This window comes from Magnolia sinica, chromosome 14 (genome assembly GCF_029962835.1).
Source record: "Magnolia sinica isolate HGM2019 chromosome 14, MsV1, whole genome shotgun sequence".
Taxonomy (NCBI): domain Eukaryota; kingdom Viridiplantae; phylum Streptophyta; class Magnoliopsida; order Magnoliales; family Magnoliaceae; genus Magnolia; species Magnolia sinica.
The window spans coordinates 5,206,951-5,231,746 of NC_080586.1; the positions used below are offsets into that span (position 1 = coordinate 5,206,951).

At 39.9% G+C, this 24,796-nt stretch overlaps 2 protein-coding genes across 3 annotated transcripts; one reads left to right on the forward strand and one right to left on the reverse strand.

The window, feature by feature from the left end:
* The first annotated feature begins 1,623 nt into the window (after positions 1-1,623).
* Positions 1,624-7,756, forward strand: LOC131225972 (protein REGULATOR OF FATTY ACID COMPOSITION 3, chloroplastic). The gene is made up of 5 exons (XM_058221595.1): positions 1,624-1,998; positions 4,021-4,075; positions 4,195-4,251; positions 5,750-5,827; positions 7,201-7,756. Exons 1-5 carry the CDS (start codon positions 1,717-1,719, stop codon positions 7,677-7,679), a joined length of 951 nt encoding a protein of 316 aa, XP_058077578.1. The 5' UTR covers positions 1,624-1,716; the 3' UTR covers positions 7,680-7,756.
* Positions 7,757-9,752: 1,996 nt separating this feature from the next.
* On the reverse strand, positions 9,753-24,113 carry LOC131225970 (importin subunit alpha-4). Of its 2 annotated transcripts, none has more exons than XM_058221593.1 (10): positions 23,735-24,111; positions 21,529-21,625; positions 21,346-21,437; positions 21,108-21,239; positions 20,826-21,011; positions 20,551-20,714; positions 20,275-20,353; positions 11,695-11,823; positions 10,947-11,074; positions 9,753-10,364 (listed from the first exon to the last, which is right to left on the reverse strand). In XM_058221593.1, the coding sequence occupies exons 1-10, from the start codon at positions 23,951-23,953 to the stop codon at positions 9,983-9,985; spliced, it is 1,608 nt and encodes a 535-aa protein (XP_058077576.1). In that variant the 5' UTR covers positions 23,954-24,111; the 3' UTR covers positions 9,753-9,982. The 2 variants fall into 2 exon arrangements, with proteins under 2 accessions (XP_058077576.1, XP_058077577.1); XM_058221594.1 differs by having other exon boundaries at positions 10,307-10,446; positions 23,735-24,113.
* Between the last annotated feature and the right edge of the window lie 683 nt (positions 24,114-24,796).

Sequence of the window (24,796 nt, forward strand, 5' to 3'; positions counted from 1 at the left end):
CTTAATTTATTCTAACGTCCTAATATAAGCAGGATGAAATGATGGACGGACTGGATGTCATAGGAGCTTTCTTGTTGCACGGGCTACCTATTGTAGGGAATCCGCATCCACGTACACTTCAGACGATGGAAACGGATGGAGGGTGTGAGTTGAATGGTCTCGCCACTCTCTAGGTGGGTCAGATGGGAATCTTCAATGTGGACGGATGATAATCTTCCTGGTTCAGATTCCTGTGATAGTTCACCACCGCTTTGAAATTGGTAGTCAATCTTCAACTGTATAATCCAAAAATTATCATTTAAGATCCGCCGCTGGCACGCGAGTGGGGAAACGGGTAGTATAACCCAAAAATTACATCGGTAAGATGATAGCAGCCATCTGATGCTGCCCTTGAAATGGGACCCACTTATAACTCTTATACAACCATTTTGACATGGTTGTATACACCCTTATCTATAGCTCAAGTGATAGACTGACTGAAAGATACATCGTTTCAACACTGAGGTCTTAGTATCGATTCTCTTGCTAACGGTGAAGTGTCAATTGACAGGGGTGTTCTAACAAGCTAACAATCCCACCATTGAAAATTTCTTGGTGGCGACGAGTCCCGGAATAAGCTGGTATTTGTTTTTTTGCCTGTTTTTTTTTTTTTTTTTAAATTTCATCCAATTCCATATTACTTTTGAAGGTCGGGGCCAGTAGGCCCTAGGAAAGTTTCAACGGTGGGAGTCACTATCCCCACTAGAACTATACAGGAGTCAAGATAGTTCGGTCAGCTCACTCAACTCGTCTTCAAAAAAATCGACTCACGTGGGTTCAAAATTGGATGTGTACTGAGTTGAGTCGGTTTTTAATGCCCGAGAAAATTTCAAACCGAGTTGGCGTTTGCCCGAGCCCGACTCAAGTTAGATCGAACCTCAACTCAAATTGAATCAGCTTGGTTACTCGGTTATTTTGACATTGATGCTGCTCGCTGAGTGTTCGATAAAATGACTCAGCGAAGTGTGGCCACCTTTGTATCTTGATTTTGATGTTGCTCTAAAATACTAGTAAAGTGTTATTACAGTTAATATTATATATTTTGTAAACAATTGAAGACACATCCGGTGTATCTGAGAAAATATCACACAAGTTTAAACTCAATGCAAAGTGGATGAGCTGCTGACTGAACCAAGCCGAACTGCTGACTAAACCGGGTTGAGCTGAGTTGTGCTAAGCTCGACTTGGTTCGACTCGTGTAAAGCTCTAATCCACGTTTGGTGGGGTGAGGTCCACTTGAGCTCTGGAGAGCCCAAATTTGAGCTGTAAAAATGGATGGACAGTGTACATATGTAACACATACACGGTGAGCCTCAAAGCGTGCGTGAACCCATCCCTCCCACTTGCCGCAGCATGAGATGCAAGCCACTAATCAAGGGGTCCACACTATGTAGACTCTTGGTCTCATCGGATCCGTTGCCTGTGGCCCACCAAATGAGGCCAGATGATCACGTGGCATAGCCCACCAGGGATTCGTCTTGCACACGCGCGAGGAAGTCGCGTGTTGCTGCGTGTACAGGTGCATGTATTCTAAAGTCACAAATACACGCGAGAGAGGTATATTTACGGAAACACCCTAGATTCTTGGCCAAATTGCAGAAACGGCCTCCGTTGCGGGAATGAAGACATTGCAGATAGCTACTGCCATCTGAGCTATTTATGTAAAAATATTTTCCTATGGAACTCCTCTCGAACTTTTCTTCTTCTCTCTCTCCAAACTGCTTCAAATCCATTCATAAAGGGAGGATTTTCGTCGAAGGGAAGATTTCTTGCGTGGTTTCTGCAAATGGGTTTTCTTCCGCACGGCCATTTCTCACGCAGAAGCTCGATGGGGAGAGAAAATCAGTTATAGCAGCAGCAGGAAAGAAGAACAAGAAGAAGAAAGAGGATTCTCATACCTTTGTAGCTAGGCCAGATGAAGCTACGGGGCCCTTCCCTGAAGCTGTCCTGCTTAAAAAGGTGGTTTTGAAAATGAGCCATTTCTCCCCTCTTTTTTTTTTTTTCTTTTTTTTTTTTAATATTTTGAAATGGGGTTTTGGAGATTTTATTTTGATTTTTTCTGGGTTGTACAAAGGAGAAATATTAGTTGGGTTTTTTGGGTTTTTAGGATTTAAATTGGTTTTTTATTTTTATTTTATGGTGTGAACTTTTGTTTGATTTTTTTTTATTTAAAGAATTGGGTTTTATGGTTTTTCATTTTTTTTTTTCCTTCCCATAGAGGATAGAATGATTTAGAATGGTTGTTTGGATTCTTTTCGGGATAACAGTTTACTTTTTTTAAGTGAAATTTTCATTCAATATAATTTAAGGCCGTGTTACAGCTAACTTACTTACAGGTGAAGGAAAGTTACAGGTAATCTTGTTTGGATGTAAGCTCTAAGTTAGTTAGAGATAAGAAGATGTATATTCACACCAACCATAACTTGGAGTACGGAATCGTTTAAAAATCAGATTGACACATAAGAAAGCTTGGATAAAAGTATGTCATTTTATTGAGCCAATATATATTAATAGTTAGACCAATTCTTAAGCTAAATTAATCATCAAATGGGGCATAAAAGTGAGCCCATGTATTTTAAATACATATAATGTGGAAAAAAACTAAATGTAAACAAAAAGGAACTAAAATTTTCATTTTTTTTAAAGGATATGTTTATAATGCTGCAAGGGAAAGATACATAAAAACAATTTACATCAACAAAATAGCCATAAACATATTCTCCCACCATGCATGACTTTGGTTAAGGTACTAGGGACATACGTTTAAGATTTGGTCAATCCAAAAGAAACCTAAACACCCCAACATATAGAGTTAAACCAGATTATAGGATCTAGGTGCCTAAGTAGACAAACATTTTGAAGATGGTTTTGATTAACTTCCCACCATTAAAAATTATTGGGGGCCATAAAAGTTTCAGGTCAAACTGATATTTGTTTTTTCCCTTTATTTAGGTCTTTAGGACCTAATCAATAGGTTTGATGTCAAATAAACATTACAATGGGCCCTAGGAGGTTTTTAATGGTGGAGATCACTATTGTTTTCCTGTGGTGTAGTCCACCCAAGACTAAGTTCTGCCTCATTTTTGGGATTAAGCCCTAAAATGATCTAGAAAAATGAATGGACGGTGTGCATAAAACGCATACAACATGGTGGGGCCCACAAAGCACCAACTAGTATCCACTTGACTATTGGCCAGTGTCACTAGCCAAATGACATGAGGTGGGTGGGACTGTGGAGCCCACCGTGATGTATTTTCCTTACATCCACGTCGTCCATCCGTATTGAAAGCTCATCTTAGGGCATGATCGAGAAAATGAAGAAGATCCAAATCTCAGGTGGACCAAAGTATAAGACACGAGACTTCCCGCTCTGATACCAATTTGATGGAAGACAATTAACCACTTGCTCTAAAAGCTCAAACTGTTAGAGCATGGCGAATTAAGCCCTTTACCTCATAGCCAAGGCCCTACATTGCATGGGTTTGGACCTTGACCGAACCCCCCTTGTGGGCCCCAAATCGCACGGGTACCGCCTCACACGAGTCGCCCACCCCGAGTGTGCCCCTACATCCCACAAGCAACCCCACTCGAGCCCGGTGTGAAAATGCCCCTGCATTATAGGGTGGGCATTATAGGGCTTACCTCTGCTCGAGCTGGGAGAGAGAGAGAGGCGTTGCATCAGAGCAAGTAGGTGCGTCATCGATACAATTGTGTTTCCACCTCCCTCACCCAAATTTGAAATAGATAGCTGTTGCCTGTAACAAAGTAACCTGTGAGTTGAAAAACACCACCTTCCCCTGTTACATTTCTTGCAATATTACCTAATGTAAAGTTACAAGTTGAGACTTTGTTACCTGTAACATTTCTCCCCCAAAGTTATTGGCATCCAAATGGCCCCTAATACTTTTGAGTAATTTGAGTAGGATTTCGATTTTTTTTTAGTAGAATATATGTGATGATTTTATTTATTTATCTTTTCAGAGGGAAGTTCAGGAAGATGGTAGAGCTGTACCTGAGTTTGCAGATGCTGAAGAAGGTCTGCGACCTCTCTCTCTCTCTCTCTCTCTCTCTCTCTCTCTCTCTGCGTGTGTGTATCATTTGACTTTATTGTCATTTGGTGTTTAATGTGTGATGGAATTGGTTGACAATTTGCAGAAAAGCTTTTTGAGTTCCTGAACCTTCAGCTGGAGAGTGATTTGAATGTGGATCAAAGTAAGCATATTGCACTGTCATTTCTTTCTTATAAGTAGGATTAGAACAATATATATATGTTGTATTTATATTCATATATTTTATTACCTATTTGGCTGGACACATTAATCAGGATGATACATTTATCACAATAAAATTGCAAGCTCGATCCTATTTTGTTGGTTATTGCATTTGCAGTGATAAAGCAGCAGAAAAGGGCAGAATCCAGCCTTTTCCATCTGGGATTCCGCCTCAAAAGGACATGCTTATGATTAGAAATTGCGAGAGGAAATAAGTAATCTTTGGATGCATAGGATGTGATGTAGACATGTAGTAGGATGTGAATTGGCTACTTTCTTGACCACTCCATAACATGGCTGTTTTAAATTGTAGTCGCTTGAACATTCCAAGCCTTCATGTAACGGTAATTTGTTAACAAGACGACATATTGAAGAATATAACTTAGAAATGCAAATTACAAGGGCATGTTTGGATGTCACCAATTTCATGGAAATCAATGGAAATGGAAAAGGTTTTCCATTGATGTGATGGTTTAAGATGTTTGGATAGAAAAGAAAATGGAGGATTCTGCAAGGCAATCATTTTACTTATTTGGATTCTCCAACTCAAGAAACTAGTTGACAATTGTCTCATAAATATTAGATTTCCATTTGCTATCCAAAGAAGACCCGTAAAAATGGAATCCATGTTTTAATAGTGCTCATGGAATTAATCATTAACTTTTCTTTATTTTCCCTTGGACTACATGTATTCAAACATTGTCGTACAGATGAGGATGGAGGAAACTTGATTGAGCATCCAAGTTTTTTTTTCCCCCCTTGTATCTTTTTGTTCTCCATCCTCAAGCTTGTACTGTTCTCCCTTCTCTCACCAAAGTTGTGTTTGGTGCGCTATCCCAGGGTTTATCATCCAATTACTTTGAGGTTTTACATCTTGAACTGTTGTTCTTGTTCAAGTGGTGCACATACACACACTTCCCAACAAGAACTGTTTCATTTGGATTGTTCGGTTTGATGTCTTCAGTGAAGTTTGCTACAAGGTCATGGTCTGGTTTCAATCCTACAGCTTTTGGATACTATTGTTTGTCATTTGCAGAAGTGCCTTTATAAAACAAACTATTCAAATTAAACCTACATTCTCAATTAATGGTTTGAAGCAGAAGTTGTGGAGGCATTTGATCCATTTTTTATTGAAATTCCATAAACTTAATGTGATTGACTTTTTGGGTTTTACTTAGTGCACTGAACTCGTAAGTATGAATTGTTGGATTTTAAATTTCACAGAGACATTCAACTAAAGTTGGCTGTAACTGATGAGAACATGCATGTGTAAGCTTGTATGAACACGGTCACAATTCCTATCAGTTTTTAACAACTGGACTCGTGAACCATAGAGGCGTGAAACTCAATGTCATATATATTTTTAATCTTTATATGACCATGTTAAATAGTTTGACTCAGCGGCAGGCAATTTCATTGTTTTTTCCACTTTTTTGCAGTGCGTCACTATGAAGTGGTTTATTTAATTCATGAAGATCGTGTGGATGAGGTTGAGAGTGTAATTTCAAAAGCTCAAGGTAGTCTACTCGCTTCATTGTTTCTCTCCATGTTGCGGTCAACCATGCTTGATAACCTTAGGACTAAAAGGTCACAACATATTTGATTCGATTTGAGAGAGAGAAAGAGAGAGAGAGAGAGGTGCTACATGTTTTTTTATTTCTTTTTTAATGGAGGAACTTTTTTTAAAGTCTTGTTACAAGTTACACTTGCAATTTGAAAGGCATTGTTTCTATTTTATATTATAAATGTCCTTCCATTTTGGAATAAATTTAAAATGTGCTTGAGACCCTGAGGTATCTTACCGATATTTCATTCCAAATAAAATAAGTTTTTTTCTTTTTAAATCTTTTGCAATTTAAGATGCACCCTAGTTGATTAACTTCAAGCCTGCTGTGTATAGCACAGGCTATAATGATGGGACTGGGATGTTGAGAATAGATATAGTAGTAGCATTAGTTTCACTTATTGCAATATAACATGTGGCATACTCATACCATCATACTGCCAAAAAAAAAGCTCATGTGTGCCACTGTAGATTGACACTCTTAGTATGCCTTTGGTGGACATGACACTTGAATGATCAAATCATTGATCTGTATGGCACATTAGGCCCCGGCTACTTTTCATGGTGACCCATGAAAACATACTAATCAAATTAAGCTGGCCTTGCAAAAATTGCCTCTTTTTAAAACCATCAGTTTGCCAATTCACAAAAGGGATGGTGATAGTCTTATGATGAATATGGTTCACATACGGTATTCATCGAGTGGATTATTCATACTGATTGTTGCACCTTCGATCCAAACCATCCATTTTTGTATGGCATTTTGATCAGATGGAAAATTTCCCTTTGGTGTAAATTTCCATTGTGGCCCATGAAAAGTGGGGTGAGACTAATCAATGGTCCAGATTGATTATTTGACTATCCATGCATCTAAAAGCAGCAGGTGCATTAAGAGCATTGATGTATGTAGGGTCTACTGCAATCAGCCCCATATTTTAATGGTTACGACTGTATTTGATGCACAAATGAATTGAATTACAATTCAAACAAAAGGAAATGACCAATCTCTAATGAGGTTTCGAACTACATACAGCAAGTTACCAGTGTCAAATTGATATTAAATTCCTTTATATTCCAACTAGAATAACATAATCGCAGTTTGGAGCCTAAGCAACTACATTCTGTCATTTCCATGTTATTGAAGAAATTTGTGTGATTCAATTCAGTAGTGCATCCAAACGCAGGTAGGTTTAATGCGGTTATTTTCAATAGATTGTAGGGGCAGCACCTGTTGTCATGTTGTTACTTTTACCTCTGATCTTCCATCACTCATTAGTAGTATTTTCAGGACAGCCGATGATTGTGCTTGTGACTTCATTTTTGCAGACTTTGTGAGGGAGAAGAAAGGCAAGGTATGGCGGCTGAACAATTGGGGCCTTCGTAGACTGGCATACAAAATACAGAAAGCAAGGAATGCAAACTACGTATTGATGAACTTTGAGCTGGAAGCGAAATGGATCAATGACTTCAAGAGCATGCTAGACAAGGACGAGAGAGTCATTCGGCATCTGGTTATAAAACGGGATGAAGCAATTACGGAGGACTGTCCACCCCCTCCAGAGTTCCACACCCTCCGTGCGAACATCACGGAGGATGACATGGATCAGTATGATGATGATGGGCAGGATATGGATGATGAAAATGAGTTGGACATGATCAACAATGATGGTGATAATGATATTGAAGATGGCATTGTTTTCATCGATGAGGATGGTGATGATGTAGAGGATAATAGGCATGATGGATCGGGTAGTGCCAGTAGAGGGGCGAGAAGTACTTTGAAGGCTGAGAAAATCGCTAGGTAGTTTCATGAGTTCAACGCTTGTAATTACTATTAAGTTGAGGGACAATACGCGGTAAAATGATCTGAAGTTCTCTCCAAGGATGTTCATGACATAGTGATGCATGAATATGAATTTCCTACAACGAGCTGTAGGGAGCCTGCCCAACAAACAACCGTTGGTTCCACCATGATGTGTTTGACATCCACTGTCCATTTGTGCCAGTTCATGTCAGGATGTCAGACCAAAAATCCAGCTGATCTAAAATCAAGCGGTCCACACAGCAGGGGAAAGTGAGGATGGGAATGCCTACCACTGAAACTTCTTTGGGCCCACTGGAGTTTTCAATCCAGTTCATATCTGGTTTTCCCCTCCATCCTAGTTGGACTCACTTTATGAACGGGTTAGGTAGTATATAAATTTCATGATGGGACCTCGGAAGGTTTCAATGGCAGGCGTCCCCATCCACACTTCTCCATGTGGTGCGGCCCACTTGAGTTTTTTACAGGTCTGATGTTTAGCTTTATGTCCTAACATGAGCTGGTGCGATGGGCCCCACAGAGCTTTTTGTTGCACAGACTCTCTACAATTTCTGTTGCAGGAAATTCACATCCATGATGTATGACTCTCAAGGGCAAGTTTGGGTGCCCCCCACTTTCTGGAAGGGTGAATGTGTTTGGGGTGGCCCCAGAATATAAGCGGATGTGCATTGATTTCTGCCTAAAGTTCAAAAAAGGGGGCCATACCTGTGATTAGCCTTAAGATTTGAGAGGGAAATTCCACCTCCATTCAACTCTATGCATATGTACATCCAAATTAGTTCAAATTCTAGTAGATCCATATATTACTGTGCTGATTCAGTAAAGAAGAGATCTACTGTCTACTGAGTTTTTATATGGTTTAGGGAAGGATAAACTACACATAAGGAAGCCCGATTTTTTGAATCAGAAGCTACACACAGGTAGTGTGTTCTGTTCAGAATGTTTATTTGATAATCGAGTACAGAACTTGATCCATTTTATCCAAGCCATCAATCAAATCCTACCATGAAACAGTTGCAATGTACTGATAACCCTGGTACCCCCACCTGTCTTGCCTGGCTACGTGGCTACAACTAGATGCCAAAGGTTACTCCAGATCAGTTTTATGGTAATAGTCGTTTGAAATACCAGATGACCCATGACCCATACAATGGATGGTTGATTACCGACCAGCAAATGATTAAGTTTTGTTTACTGTAAAAGAGGGAAAGGTTTGACTCCTTCACAGAGACTCCTCTCAGATTGTATGACTTCCCTCTCAATTGCAATTAAGTTGGCCTGTCTGTTCTTTTTTTTTTTTTTGTTGCCTATAATATAATTATGGACAACAAAAACAGTTCTTGAAAGGGAATGATGACCATTTCCATATCACGTGACCCCATAGTTGGGGTTTCTCCTGAAAATGTGGTATTCATTTTGCAATTTCAACCTCAGAGATTACAGACAAATATGCTCCAATATCACTCAAAAGAAACAAAATCCAGTGAAACTGCCGCAAATCTCCCAAGTTGATTAGTTCTTTTCCTTTTAAACCAACATAAGGTAATGCAATGATGATGAATTACAACACAAACTGTAATATTTCTCAAAAGCATGTGAGAAACAATATTCCAAGCTTCGAAGTTTGCTGTGGGTTTAAATGACAACACCTCTGTAATGTTTTCTTAAAAGCATGTGATAAAAAATATCCCAAGCTTCTATGTTTGCCATGTGTAAAATCAAGTGCAACACATCCACCGACAATCGTAAGACAAGGGCCAGTTAGGGCGTGTCTGAAAAATGCAGGCCACTGCCAAAGAACATGCCCACAACAGGCCCAACCTGTTATCACTGCATTCTTATTTTGGACATATTTCATGGAGGGGGGGTATCTAGCACATCCCACCATTTGCATTTCAGGGATCGCATCAAATGCTCTGCCTCTGAAAAATGCCAGCCCAGCCCCACTCCATTCAAATTTCACTCTGGGTTACATCCAAACAGTCCTTGAACATGAACAACTCTCATGACCAGTAAGACTTATGGCATGGAAGTAATCAAAGACACAGACCCATCATTCGATCAAAGAAACTTGGGTTTCTCCATTGAAAAGAAAAGGTAAGAAGAAGGGAAAAACGCGAGTAGTAAAAAGCTTACAATTTTGCAGGCATCCAGAAGATGCACCACAGGATCTACTTTTGAATCCAACCAAAAACCCCGACCCTTGCGCGGAGAATAGTACCAGCTCGCGACAACGAGTTCAAACAAAAACAAACCCATAAAACCTTAAAACCCCAGTAGCCTCTCTCAACCAAATTTGAAGCCACCAGAAGGGAGATTTGGCTGGCTACCTCCAAACTCGAAGGAATTCTGATTGCCCTCCCCACCAGCTTGAATATTCTGTTCATCCTCTTCGTCCTCGACCCAGTATCTTTCCAATATCTTCACGGCCTTCTCATAGATTTCATTGTTGTCATGGCTCTGCAGATTCTCAATTTTATCCAAACCCTCGCATTCATCGATCAACTGTGCATAAATGTTCACTCCACCGTTGTTCCCCATTTCTTTCTCAGCCTCACCCACCTTAAGTATGTTCTCGAGCCCCTCAAGGCACACCGTCACAATTCTCGGGTCCGGGCATGCAAGAAGATCACAGAGTGGCTTGATACAATCTTGTCTCACCAAATAGCTGCGGGAACAGTGATCATATATTAGCAGTTGGTGGCAGATGCAGAATAGCAGCAGACATGTGAGTGGTTTAGGATCTCTTTCTGCATTGAACATGCCATAAATTTACATGTGATGGTAACTAAAAATCCATAAACATTTTTGCAGATTCACAAACATGTTGAAAAATGTAACGAGGAAGGAGCTCATTTGTAAAAGAATAAAGCACAACATACGAGCAAAATACTGACAGCACTGCTTGATTTTCTGGGTGTTCGGTCTCCATTTTACGCATGCTTCAGCATTTTCCTGCATGCACTTGTGTTTTGATGATAGTCAGATCTGACAGTCCTAACCAATGGAATGGTTAGCACTGTCACACCAGTGTGATTTTTGAGGTGTGGACCATCCAAGGCATGGCCTGCCTGATGATTGCTTCAGATCTGAAATGCATTCGCCATGTGTACAAAAGCAAGCAAAAGAAAGTGGGAAACAGCATAGTCTATCACCCTGATGTTATATTCAGTACTGTCATTTCACCCGGGAAAAAAAAAAAGGAATTTAGAGATGGTACAAAACAGGAAGGACAAGAAGGGGGGCATACTGGATCTGCTCATTAGTACCCCCAGAGGTGGCATTCGAGATAGCCCATGCAGCTTCTTTCTTGATATCGAATTCTGCATGTTGGAGTAGTTGTACAAGTGGGAGGATGATGTTGGCATCAATAACAGCCTGTAGCAGGAAATGCACAACAAAAGCAGACGGAAATGAACAAAAGATAAGTGGCAGCAGTCCGCTTCTTTTCATTGAGTAGGCAAAAACGATGGTGTGATCATTGACGATGAACATATGAGGGAAATCACATTTGCACCCTATGCTTTTGATGTATATACCTCTTCTTTTCTACTAAGGTATCAAAATCGTACGCTGGCACTTCTCTAATACCTGTAGCTGAAAATTAGATATTACACAACGCTAGTCTCGGAAGATTCTACAGTATACTCCCAGTTTGATATATAGGCCCCACTCTGGTGTCCCCATGCACCAATAATGGGTCGTCCACATGGGGCCCATTGAATTAATGGTTCGGATAGCTAAACAATGGGCCCCACTTGTGCAAGCCAATAACCCAAGCATTTCATAAATTCTAAGGCCAAGGATTCTATAATGCTTCTATAAATAAAGGGTATGTGCATCAATAAGAGAGAGTGTAAATATCAGTTCCATAAATTTCACCCAAAAAAAATGCATTATTCAAATGGGAAAATACAATTTTTTTGAAAAGGAAAACAGAAATGCTTGGGTCCAGAATTGTGAGTTAGCAAACAGGCATGGGAGTGATGGTTGTTTACCTGTATCTGACCTCTATTCCCTGCAGTGATATTTGAGATTGTCCAACACGCTTCTTTCTTTATGCTTTTTTTGTGATTCTGTGTAAGAAGTGTATAGAGACAACGGAGCACATTGTTGTCGATGACATACTGAAAACATACACCACAGGTTATACACTTAACATGAGACGGTGCATCAAAATAAAGAACTCATGTTTGTGCACATGCAAACACGTAGGTAGTTGTTTCATCCAAATGGATATGTGCATATGTGCAAGCCTTGGGGCCAACACAGACAGAAAAGCACAAAGACACCAGGCATAATAAAATATAAAAAATATGCATGCTGCAGATGCAAACACAATGACAACAAAAAGGCATGAATGCATGAAATGAAAAAAAAAAAAAAGATCTCACTACATGTAAGACAGGCATTAAGGACAAGAAGACGAGTGCATTTCAATGTTCTGGTCTATTTTCTTTTCTCATCAAGGATATGTTGGATCAGGTTGTAAGCAACATAATACATGCTATGATATATTAGACTGGCTGATATTTTGTACTTTAATGTATTTCATGTCCCTTTTTTTTTCCTTTTTTGAGGGGTATGCACTCATGAGTCATGTCCTTTTGCAGTCTCTTTACTTTTGATCAGAGCTCTCCTTTAATTGTAGATATGTGCAAGGGTGTTTCAATAACTCATGTAACTTGGATTATCTATGATTTGATCAGGCCTATTGAAGATATACGTGTTTATCCAAATGGAGAAATTGATCATCCATTGCTATCCTCCTTTCTTAATGCAGTAAAGGTTGAACTTACGATCATTACAAGCATTAATCTTTCTCAATTTGCAACTCTCCTATAAGACAGAGACCTATAGTATCGAGGTGACTAACACTAAGAGACAGAACATCATGCTAAACCACAGAGAAGTAGAGCATATGAAATGCTTTGAATAGGATGTGACATACAGCGGATGGTAAGTTTAGAATCAAAATCAGCCTGTCAATTCAGTTCTCTCTAGGAATGAAGACCCTGTATGGTATTGGTTCAACAATTAGTATGGTTCCACGGAGGAATTAACAAATGGAAGAGTTGGTTCATGAAGGATGGATAAATGAACTAATTCATGATCAAGTTAAGGTCCCATAAGAGCAAGTTATATCACCTTTGCTCTTGAAAGAACTCTCAAGAAAATTTGTGATGGCTGCTACTCCAAAATATATTTTTGAAAGATGATGATTGTATTGATTAATTGATTAAAAAACAAATGGAAAAAAAAAATAAAAATCAAAGAAGAGGAAATGAATCCCTGATACAAGGCTTTGGCTGACTATCACGTTCTTCGCTAAAATATAGGCCAAGTCAATGGCTTCTGTGTCCATATTGGGAAACAAAATGTTTAGCCTAGGCCCTAGAGGTGGTATCACAGATTTCATCAAAGAATTGGGCTCTTGCTGGTAAATGGTGGTGGACGTATGGGGAAGACTCAAAGACATTGTGTAAAAAAAGGTAATTTGAGGAAGTGCAGCGAGTCCAATGGGGGTTGGTTTCCAGGCTTTCCCTCTGCAAGGGTGGGATAGCGATGTTTGGAGAGGGATTAACATGGTTGAAAATGGTTCTGGTGGTGCAAGTAGAGATCTCTTTTGTAAGGTACAGGTCATTTTTGACAAATAAGTTCAGTTCCTTCTTGGTAAGGCTGACAAGGTGCATGGTGCTGCAAGTAGAGACCTCTTTTGTAAGGTATAGGTCATTTTTGACAAATAAGTTCAATTTCTTGTTGGTAAGGCTGACAAGGTGTTAGGGAACACGCGCGCACACACCACCCCCAGGGAAAAATAGAGATGTCTCCTATGTTACCTATAATATGTGCAAGTATCGACGTAATTTTGTAGAGTCATTCAGTCTGAACACTACATGAAGAACATAAGCCAAATGACCAAGCAACCCATTCCATCACCATATGGAAAATATGAAGAAAAAAAAATTGTTATTACATAAATCCTGCCATCTTTTTTTTTTTTTTTTTTAACTCACATCATTCACAATTGTTCCGATGGATCTATCAATAAAGATAGATATCTATTGATGCTGATATTGGTTGACACGGTAAAAAAGAAAACAATAACAAACGAAAAATAATCCAAAAAGGCGATAGTAATAAATAAATATATATATATATATATATATGACATTGTTGTGTAGTATAGCATGCATTAAAATTAAGAGAATTCATAGAGATGCTGATTGATCTTTGCTCAATATCAAGAATTTTTGATTCATCACCAGAGATGGCTTAGAACCAATAGTTAATCTTTCCATTCTAATACTCCATCACCCACAACGCCCCTTTGGCCCTCTCCTTTCTATCATTATATCTCCTGTCCGCCTGCAAAGAAGCAAAAGTGAAGGATTGCTATGTAAATTTTGAGTTTCATTGTCTGGAACATTCTCAGAGAAATCTCAAGGATGAGGACTTGATTTTGTATGTCTTATGGGTAGTTTGACGAGGTTTTCATTGATCTAAGATCCAAGGATAGAAAATTCTGGAATGGACGACGGATGGTAGGTTCACCTCAAAATCCCTTTTCCAGATTCTGTTCTTGTGATGGGGTTGGGTTGATGTGATCCAAACTTTGGAGTGAGAGTTTGGAAGGCTCTCACTCCAATGGGTTCAAGCCTCTGCTTCAGTTACCACGTCGATGAAATTCTTCCTCCCAAGAACCTCAGTGCTTAACTTCAATGAGGTAATATGGTTCTTTTTGGAATTGCAGGTATTCTGAGGAATGATAGAGGGGAGTTGATGTTTACTAACTCAAGCTATTGTGGGCAGGTGAGATGCTTTGCCTTCTGCCCTTAGAGAAGGGTTACGCATTTTCACCTCATCGCTCGATGAAAAATTAATTATCAAAGGAGACTATCAGTAGGTTTTGGGCCATTTTTTGGAGTAGTCCATTTTTTTTTCATAGGACATTCATTGAACGCCTGTGGTAAGATCAATCACAGGCTACGCTGCAGCAGGAGAGTGCTACACTACGAGCCGCATCAGTAGGTCTTGGGCCATTATTCAGGACCTAGGAGGTTTAACCATTGTGTGTTTGGTCTTTAAATCTCATGTTGCTTCTTCTTCTTCAAAAGGTAATGAATTTATGGATCAAAAAGGCCGAAAGGCCAAATGAATTACAAAGGAACAACCCAAGAATAAGAAGAGAGACCACAATCGGCAAAAGCAATTGAGTTCGAGGCCCACTCCACTACAATCAATTTAGCCCACCTAAAAACATGCGACATTCCCCATTGAGATTGTGGAAACAACGATTGTGCTTTCTCCCCATAAGGCCCAAAGACCGGTCAATAAAGCGAACCTCTATAACCTTCGTCTTTTCATCCCAATGCCACCCCATGCCAGGACAGAAGGAATCCCTTGATTGACTTCTGCATCACCCTAGCGACACCAAAGATACCCAAGAATCACCCCCACAGCTCCTCAGCAAAAGGACAGTGAATGAAGAGATGGAAGACCAATTCCTCATTTCGCAAACAAAGCAGGCAAACATTGGCGATCATCATCTTCCCCTTTTGAAGATTATCGATTGTAAGCAACTTATTCCTAGCCAGCGGCCACACCAACGCAGTAACCTTGGGAGAAGCCTTGTAGAACCAAAGGAAAGAGGTGTGCACTATTTCAAGTGCTCCTTGGTGTCAAGGATAGCCAATGAGGCAACCAGTAGGCTCCCCAGTCACCAAGAGCAGTCATTGAAGCCCCGTTCTATTTTGATAATAGATAGGCTTGCCTTGCTAGAGGAAAGTGACTCGCCTAGCCCCCGCATCAGGGCTGCTGGCCCAGTGCTATATGATAGATATGTTCGCCCCTTGCCTCACCTTTTGCACCTCTCCTTCTTGCTTGCTTACCTAGCTCTCGTCTTAGTGACTCCTCTTTTCTAGTTTTTTTATGAGTGTGAAAACGGTAGATTTTTCATTTGCCAATGAATTTGATCCGCTCCGATTCGATCAATAATTGGATTTGTCAGCTAGAGAAAGGTTTTGTGACAAGGACGTCCAGCTCCGATCACCCTTATTCCTACCCACCGGCCACACCAATGCAGTAACCTTGGGAAAAACCCTGTAGAACCAAAGGAAAGTGGTGTGCACTACCTCAAGTGCTCCTTGGTGCCAAGGATAGCCAATGAGGCAGTCAATAGGCTCCCTGGAGAGGTAGTAGCAAGGGAGTCACTCACTGACAGTCTCTCTATCTCTATTGATGGTCCTCAATTTCAATAAATTTTGTTGCCTTTCACAGAAAATCAAAAAATCAAAAAATCAAAAATAAAAAACCAACTACATGTCTCAGATGCCTATGAATTGTCCAAGAGGCTGCATTCTAAATTTTGTTCCACAATAAAAGCTCAGGAGAAGGTACCGTAATACTGTTAAGAATCTGCAATCCCTCTCAAAAAGCGTTGGCCTCTGGTTTTGTTGGAGTCACCCCAGCTCGAAGGACCAGAGAAAGTCATCTAGGTGACTGCAACTTGTCCCTTACCACACCCCCATCAAATCCAATTTCTAATATTCAATGAGCATCCACCAACATCCAATCACTTAATCCAGGCAAGGCAAGCACCAAGACCAGTAAGAGATTTGATCCATTTGCAGTTGTTCATGCACCAAAAGCTTATTTATTGCAATACATGGACTGGATCCTTTCACATAACAGAAGGCTGTGCATAGCTGACCTAACTCACAGTGAAATACTTGCATACTTCCTTGCCTGTGGTTGATGGAGGGTGGCAAATGGGCCAGACCGAGGCAAGTAAGAGTCCAGCACAAGCGATAAACACTTCAGTCTTGGCCCAACCTTGCTAGAATAGGACCCAGACTGGGCCAGACCCACCATCCAAATGCTCAGCCTACTTATTTTAAATAAGTCAGGCAGGACAGGGCCTATTTGTCAGGCCTGAGGCAAATGCAAGTAAGTCCAACCAGATTAATTATCAGGCTCAAATACAAGCACATTTCCAACCCACAGGCCTCAACACTCAGTCCAAACACAGCTAACAACAGGCTGCACTCGAGATGAACCATCTTACAAAGTGTTTCTTAACTCAAACTAATTCTCATTCCTGGTCCTCCCAAAATGCATTTTTTTGTAGCACAGCCATAGGACCACATGAAACAACTGGCAGACTCCATTATGCAGAAACTGGTTCACTATTGCGGTATTATAATATGATTACCATGCACTGTCCAGAGGACTCTTAAGTCTTAACTAGATAACTCTTAACAGTAAGCCAAAGCCTCGTAATATTTATTAAAACACTTGGTCATCCGAAAGCAATGTAGTGGACTGAATTGTTCACAAATCCAATAAAAGAAAAAGGCATGGGTAGCCAAGACAGCATTTACAGTCCTAAAAACATTGAGTAGACATTACTTTCTATTTGAAGCAATCAGATGCACGTGGGAGACGCGACAAAGAACCATAGGAGTAGTGGAGGCGTGACGCACAGTTAAGAAGAAAAGAAATATGACTCGTCTCTCATTCCATGTGCCCAAATGCGTTTAATGCTGAAATCATCATCATTACCACCACTGCCGACACACCATTAAAAAGAAAAGGAATATGACTTGTCACTCATTCCATGTGCCCAAATGCATTTAATGCTGAAATCATCGTCATTGTCACCATTGCCGCCACCATTCCGCCAAAGTCGCCACTTCCACCACCCACACCCTGAACACCGTCACCGCGATCAATCACCATAACCATCATGATGCAGGACAATTAACCACTTGCTCTAGAAGCTCGAACTAATAGAGCATGGCGAACCAATCCCTTTATCTCATAGCCCCAGGCCCCAAATCCTAAGAAAAGGAATATGACTTGTCACTCATTCCATGTGCTCAAATGCATTTAATGCTGAAATCAAGCATGGCGAATCAATCCTTTTATCTCATAGCCCCAGGCCCCACATCTTAAGAAAATGAATATGACTTGTCACTCATTCCATGTGCCCAAATGCATTTAATGCTGAAATCATCATCATTGCCACCACTGCCGCCGCGGCGCCAGCATTCTGCCAAAGTCACTACTTCCACCACCGCTACCACCACCCACACCCTAAACGACGTCACCACCATTAGTCACCATATCCATCATGATGCAGGACAATTAACCACTCTTTCTAAAAGCTCGAACTGATAGAGCAAAGCAAATCAATCCCTTTTATGTTATAGCCTAGGCCCCACATCCCATGGGTTAGGACCTCGGCCGAACCCCCTCTCATGGGCCCCACTTCACACGAGCGACCCGCCTCACATGGGCCGCTCACCCAGAGTGTGCCCCTACATCCCACAAGCCACCCCACTCGAGCCCGGTGTGAAAATGCCCCTGCATTACATCACCACCACCACCACCACCATCATCAAAATAGCCTTGTCACATATATTTAGGGCCAACTATTAAGGATAACGATTAGACCCAATTTATAAATTAAAAAATAATAATAATAATAAAATTTAAAAAAGAAGAAGAAAGAAAGAAAGAAATTGGAACTCATGATTCCTTGGCAAAAGTTTGAGCACTGGCTGCCCCCACATAACACCAGTATTTTAAATATCGATGATATCAGCTAATATATCCCACGATATATCTTGTATCCCACCTATGCAATATGAAACACACAAGTATTGCCAATATATCCCACTTATTCGATCTAGTGAGCATTTTCAATTTTCGATCCATGTTTTTGTTGTAAATCACGTTAAACCAATGTCAAATGGTTACAAATCTATGATTCTTCATGTTTTTCATGAAAAAATATAAATTTTGAACTTTGATATCGAGATTTGGGGGAGATGGGTCAAGTTGCGGAAAATTGAGAAAAACCAAAATTTCTCAATTTCTCACAAATCAGTTGCAATCTTTGTATCCAAACATAAAATTAAACATATATGTAACCTGATTAATGATTCTTTTTTTGTTTTTGAATGTATTGCTTGTGTTTCCATACATGGCTTCTTACGTTTATAAATTATATGAATGGACTTTAAATACACTTCCATCAGTTTAGTTGAAAAGCACATATATTAGGACCTCATACAAAGGAAACCATTATTATGTGCACTTTTTTTTGTAATGTTTTGATTTCTAAGTGTGTATTGATGTCTTTTTCAACAATCCCTGAAGTTTCATTGAAACATTTGACCAATTTCACAATGTTCCCATGTTTCCAAACAATAGCAATACATTACGCGATACAACCGATATATCCCATGCAATAACCGATATTTATCTGTATCCCAAGGGTGCAATACATTACACGATAACAATATTTAAAACATTACCTAACACCAACCCCTCTTCCCCTTTCTCTCTAGATAAATTAGCCCTTTCTTCCATTTCATCCATCCATTTAATTTCTTGGAGTAAGCATCCCTCATCACATATACTCTTCTAAAGTGGATTGGTTCCACTGGGTTTCACTTTTAGAAATCGATGCTTCTTGAAAATCTATGACCCAGCTACCCTTCCATTCAAATTCCTCCACCAACCCTCAATGAAATTAATGTTCCACTCTGAGTTTCACTTTTAGAAATTGATGCAAATTTAAAGGGCAGGGGACCTCTGGACATTCTTCTTGGTTGCAACAAGATGATTAGATACCGACTTGGAAAGAAACAATTGGTAAATTTCAACGGAATGATCTTGCCAATCCCTCGTTATTAAGCAATCCAACCTGCTCATCGCTGGGCCTTCTTGATTGTTAGACAAATGAATGATCCACCTCCTAGTGGCACATTGATGGGTTCATTGTCCCCAAACTTCCTTATATAATGTTATTCTACAGCCTCAAGTTTTACCAAAAAAAAGAAGAAAAGAAAAGAACAGAAAAGAAAAGGGAATTACGTTGAGATCACCTCCAACACACCTGAAAGGCCCTATCAAATTTTAACTGAAGAGAGTTCCAACCACATATCATGCCTTGTTTCTGCATCATTTAGACCATATCTTGCCAATAACATCTATTAGAATTTAGAAGTAAACTTCCTTAATTTCAATCTTCCAAGATCCCACGCATTATTTTACCACATAATTCCCAGATTATTCTATTATTTACCTTCTCCAACTTTGATTTGGATCATCAAGATATCAATGCTAATCATTTTTCTTTGACTAGCATTTTTCCCCCCTAGATCTCAGTCCTCTGGCGTTTAATTAATAAGATGGGGAAAGAAACAAGTACACTATGATACCTGCTGAAATATGCCGTCATTCGGAAGTAGGAATTCAAAAACCATTCAATGCATGAAAAATTGGCAACAAAATCAGAAATAAGCACCATAGAGAGAGAGAGAGAGAGAGAGAGAGAGAGAGAGAGATGAGGGGCGTTCATTAAAAAAATCAGAATTAAGGTCCATAGAAAATGTAATATAACCAAATGTAAGCTGAATTGCTTTTTAAGAGAAGTCATGTTTCAACCATACTCCGAAAATCTAAAAGGGCAAATAGATTAGAGGCAGATATGATAACAGATTGTCAAGGATACATCTACATCTATAAACGACAATCTCATATCCCACATACAAACATATAAATACCTGAGTCTGAGTATCATCGCCGGTGACAATATTTCCCACTGTCCTGAGAGCAGGAATAAGAACTGTTGGTGATGGATGGCTGGAGGAGAAAACAAATCTTGTCAGCACTGGTAATCAAATAACTCTATAGCAAAGAAAGTAGAGAGAGAGAGAGAGAGAGAGAGAGAGAGAGAGAGAACTATGGAAACAAAGAGATGCCTGCTCACATAATCACTTTAGATAGAGAGAGAAGAAGAAGAAGAAGAAGACGAAGAAGAAAAAGATTTATCATCTTACAGCAGAAGTTCCACAAGTCTCTGACAGACACCCGCCTCAATCACAGCTTGGATTTTGTCATTGGTGCCATCAGAAAGATAAGAAAGAGCCCAGCAAGCATCCGTTAGAACCTCTTCATCAGCTGAATGAATTAGTCGCTGAAGAGCTGGAAGTGCAGGCTTTGTCTGATAAAACCACCAACCAAACCAATTATTGTTAAGCAATTAACTGACCTATGCCACTGTGTTTACAGAAACGTATAGCAAACTAGAAAACTTCTCCAACAGTCTCCGCACCTGTTCAAATGGCGCCGGTGGCTTGCCACGGCAAAAGTTGGATAAAGTCCATGTAGCATTCCTCAGCATTGATAATTTTGAATGTTCATTTAACTGAGCCAGCAAAGGCATGAGTGCGCCATGACTAAGAACAAGGTCCCTACAACTTGGTGAGTCACCAGCCACATTACCCAAGGCCCACACAGCCTGTTTAAAGACAATAAACAAAAAGATTAACGGATTAAGGACAAATAATGGACTTCTCGATCCACAAAGAGTGAAAGATATGAGAGGCAAATAGACCTGTTCTCGAACATCATCACTTGAAGAGCTGAGAAGTTGCACAAACAGTGGGACAGCACCGTGATCAATGACAACCCGTGTATGCTCTGATGTACCAGAAGCAATATTGGTCAAAGCCCATGCTGCTTCAAACTGCAAATAATAGGTTCAATTAAATTTGAATAACAATGACAATATGTAATTCTTTTTGCATAGAGTACAGAACAGATCGATAGAAAGTACTCAAAATAGGCCATACTTGCAGTTGAGGTAGATCATGCCTGGAAAGGAACTCCACAAACCGAGGAACAACACCTGCATTAATGACCTCATCGATAGGAGGGCTGCGCTCTACACAAATACAAAACAAGTTATCGACCACCAAAGCAGGTAAATACACAAAGAAAGCCACATGATCCACAACAAGATTATGTGTAGATACCAATTGATAAAAGCTTCCTAAATTGAGTAGTTGCATCCAATTGCAAAGCAGGATTGTCAGACCATACTCCTTGTACCATTCCAGGAAGGCTTTCCAACTGTTGGAGAAAATCAAAAATAAGATATCAATAATCTGATTATCTGAAGTAAATAATGTTAAAAAGTTGCATGAAGTGCTGGAATTATCATTATCATCACCATCTAGGCGTTATCTCAACTAATTGGGGTCAACTACATGTATCCTTTTCTGCCATTTCACCCTATCAAGGGCCTTAACTTCAGTTAGACCATATGTCACCGAGTTTACTACCTCCATTGATGTCCCTTTGGGTCTTCCCCTTGCCCTTTTAGAGCCTTCAACTTGCACCAACTCACTCTTAACCAGTGCAGTTCTTGGTCTCCATTGCACATGACCAACCATCCAAGTCTACTTTCCTATGCCTTATTATATATTACTCTTCATCACAGAAGTGCTGGAATTATATTTTACTATAGTTAAGACTTAAGAGTTTGTTTAATAATCTTTTTCAAAGGTAAATTGGGTCGAACCCAAGATCTCAATATTGAAACAAGCCCTGGCTACCATTGAGCTACAAGTTTGTTTAATAATCTCGCCACCCCCTCTCTAACTAGCTTATTGGATAACTTTTGTTTGCTTCTCCACCTACACTGACTAACAAGATATTTATCCAATATACCAGGTCACATATCTCCTTGATTATGAAGGAAAGTCAGCAAGGTTTGGTATCCTTTGACGACACCCATTTAGTCATCAATCCACTAGTAGGTTCCAAAACAAACATAATGAAAAAATTCAAAACCCTTCTGCAAGAGCCCTTGCCTCCTCATCATTTGAGCTACTGCAAGGCAGTTCAGGGAAAAAAAAATCACTTTAAAGCACGCCATATCATCCCTAATAACGCATCCATCTAGACGGACCCAGATTGCCTGATGATCTCCCATCAATATTTGATCACCAATAGCCTGCCGGGGGGAGGAATCTATCATCCACCTTGCAACTTCTTTATCCTTCCAATTTCCAACTGATACAATCAATAACCACTCTCAAATATCCTACCATGTTCAACCCTTACAATGTTGCTACGACTAAATCTGATTTTTGGTGATAGATTTTTCTCGCTTTAAATGTTTTCCTAGTCTCTAATTGATAGATTAGCATGGCCTCTATAAAGCCAATACCTCTGCTTCATCTGAATCCACTGTTCCAAGGAGGAAGCTGATTTGAATCCTTTACAATGACGAATCCAAGTGACAAAGCATTTACGTTCCAACCACAAGCTAATTTAGATAGTGGTCCCCTATTAAGCAAGGCCTATAAGATTTTGATATGCTAGAAGAAAAATATGCAGATCTATGAAGGCCTCAACTCAAGCTCTCATGCAGTCGCATGTACATGACAATGGGAAAATGTTACTTGAGATTTGCATTCCACACATGGAAGCAATTGTGCAAAGAAAGCCAAACAGAATAAAAATTCCTTCAATGGGATCAACTCCTTGTACACTGGACTTGGATTCTACCCCTCTCTGAGATATTCACAATTCAAAAGAAAGCCCTCATTAAAAATCCTCTAACTCTTAACAATGTTTCCTTCTACGGTGCGCATACAAACACAGATAGCGCTATAAAAAGTTAAAATAAAAAGTTCCTTATTTTGAGTACTGAGCTCTGAAAACCCACAAATGTACATCACACTTCTTTTCTGTTTTCATTGGAATCCATTAAATAAAATGACATGTCCTCTGGGGCGTTTCCAAAGACTTGAAACCTCAAGTCAAACAGATTCTTTCCAACCAAATCACACTGGCGCACTAGTGATTTGGGAAAGAAATGCATCATTTGTATTCAAGATTCAAAAAATGTGTGCTGGCCTAACAGCCATTTTCCAAAATTCTAGTTTGACAAACAGCTGGATCTACCCAGATCCTCATTCGGGCAAACATTCAAACATGCCCTTTGCCCACATAAAACCGAATAACCACCCCAAAACCCCTGATTTGAGCGCAAATTAACACTCCAGAGCCAAAAACAAATAATAATAACAATAATAAGGTCAACACAAACATGGACCAAACCAAATATAAATAAAAATAAAAATAAGCACGAAAAACGAAAATACCCAATAAATCTAAAATGTAAAGGCACAAAAAACCAATTACCAAAACGCATCACAATCATGAAAATACCTTCTTTTCAACCCCAGAAGGAGCCTGCGAAGAAGGTTCCAGCGACTGCTGAGATTGTAGAAGCGCTTCTCGCCGTTTCTTAAGGAGATTGTCCTCTCTCTTGCTCTTCCTGATCTCGACGAGATTGTCTTCTCTCCGACGCCGGGCTTCGTCGCCATCGACCCCCGTCTTGTACGATTTCTTGCGGACTTCGGTCCGAGAGGTGGGTCGAAGAGACATTGCTCTCTCTCTCTCCCCTCACGCTTATTTCTCCCTTTCGCTTCCGCTCTCAATCTGTTTGTAAAAATGCCTCAACGAAAGAAAGCAGAGATCCAACGAACGAGACAAAGCGTGTAGGGGAGTGTTTGGAGTGTGAACCAGAAGAGAAGAAAAGCAATCATTGAAGGATGAATAAAAAAGGCTGCTCGCCCGCCCATCCCCATTTGCCGGTTCGGTAGTTACGAAATGACCGAAATACCCCTGCGACTCCCAGCCGTTGGATACTTTTGCTGTACGAATCATACGATACGCCGCACGCATCTTTCCACACCATAAGCACGTTTCCAATTCTGATGAGTGGTGCCCATGTTTGGGTGATCCTGACCGTTGTTCTATTGTGTCCTACCCCGATCATGAATTGGAAGGTTTCATAGACCCATATCAGGAAATTTTTCCATATTAATATGGACCAATCTTGCATTTCTCTTATTAACCATCCATCTATGGTCATAAATCGAAAGTTTGAATCTTTCCTATCAAGATGAATTTTGACTAGCATTGGGAAAGATTAGGTGGGATGTAATCTAAAAAACATAATTATTACACATGGTAGGGATTGTCTCGTATTATCATGAGATAAGCTTAATTTCATGCTATGTTTGTAATTTGGTGGTACATTGAATGGATATACCCACCGACATTTGAAACTAATGAGAATAAATACATGTGTTATATACAAACTGTTTATCTGTTTTTTAACCTCATTTTATAGCATGGGCTTAAAAATGAGGTAGAACCAAAACTTATGTGGCTCCAAAAGAGTTTTCAACGGTGGGTATTCAATCCCCGCTGCTTTCGATGGTG

Excerpts from the sequence above, each read along its gene's own strand:
- LOC131225972 (XM_058221595.1), top strand. The coding sequence starts at position 1,717 with ATGGAACTCCTCTCGAACTTTTCTTCTTCTCTCTCTCCAAACTGCTTC. Across the intron at positions 4,252-5,749 it reads TGATTTGAATGTGGATCAAA|TGCGTCACTATGAAGTGGTT; the intron begins GTAAGCATATTG and ends ACTTTTTTGCAG. Across the intron at positions 5,828-7,200 it reads TGTAATTTCAAAAGCTCAAG|ACTTTGTGAGGGAGAAGAAA; the intron begins GTAGTCTACTCG and ends TCATTTTTGCAG.
- LOC131225970 (XM_058221593.1), bottom strand. The coding sequence starts at position 23,953 with ATGTCTCTTCGACCCACCTCTCGGACCGAAGTCCGCAAGAAATCGTAC. Across the intron at positions 20,354-20,550 it reads AGACTTGTGGAACTTCTGCT|CCATCCATCACCAACAGTTC; the intron begins GTAAGATGATAA and ends TTTCTCCTCCAG. Across the intron at positions 11,824-20,274 it reads GCGATGATACTCAGACTCAG|TATGTCATCGACAACAATGT; the intron begins GTATTTATATGT and ends GTATGTTTTCAG.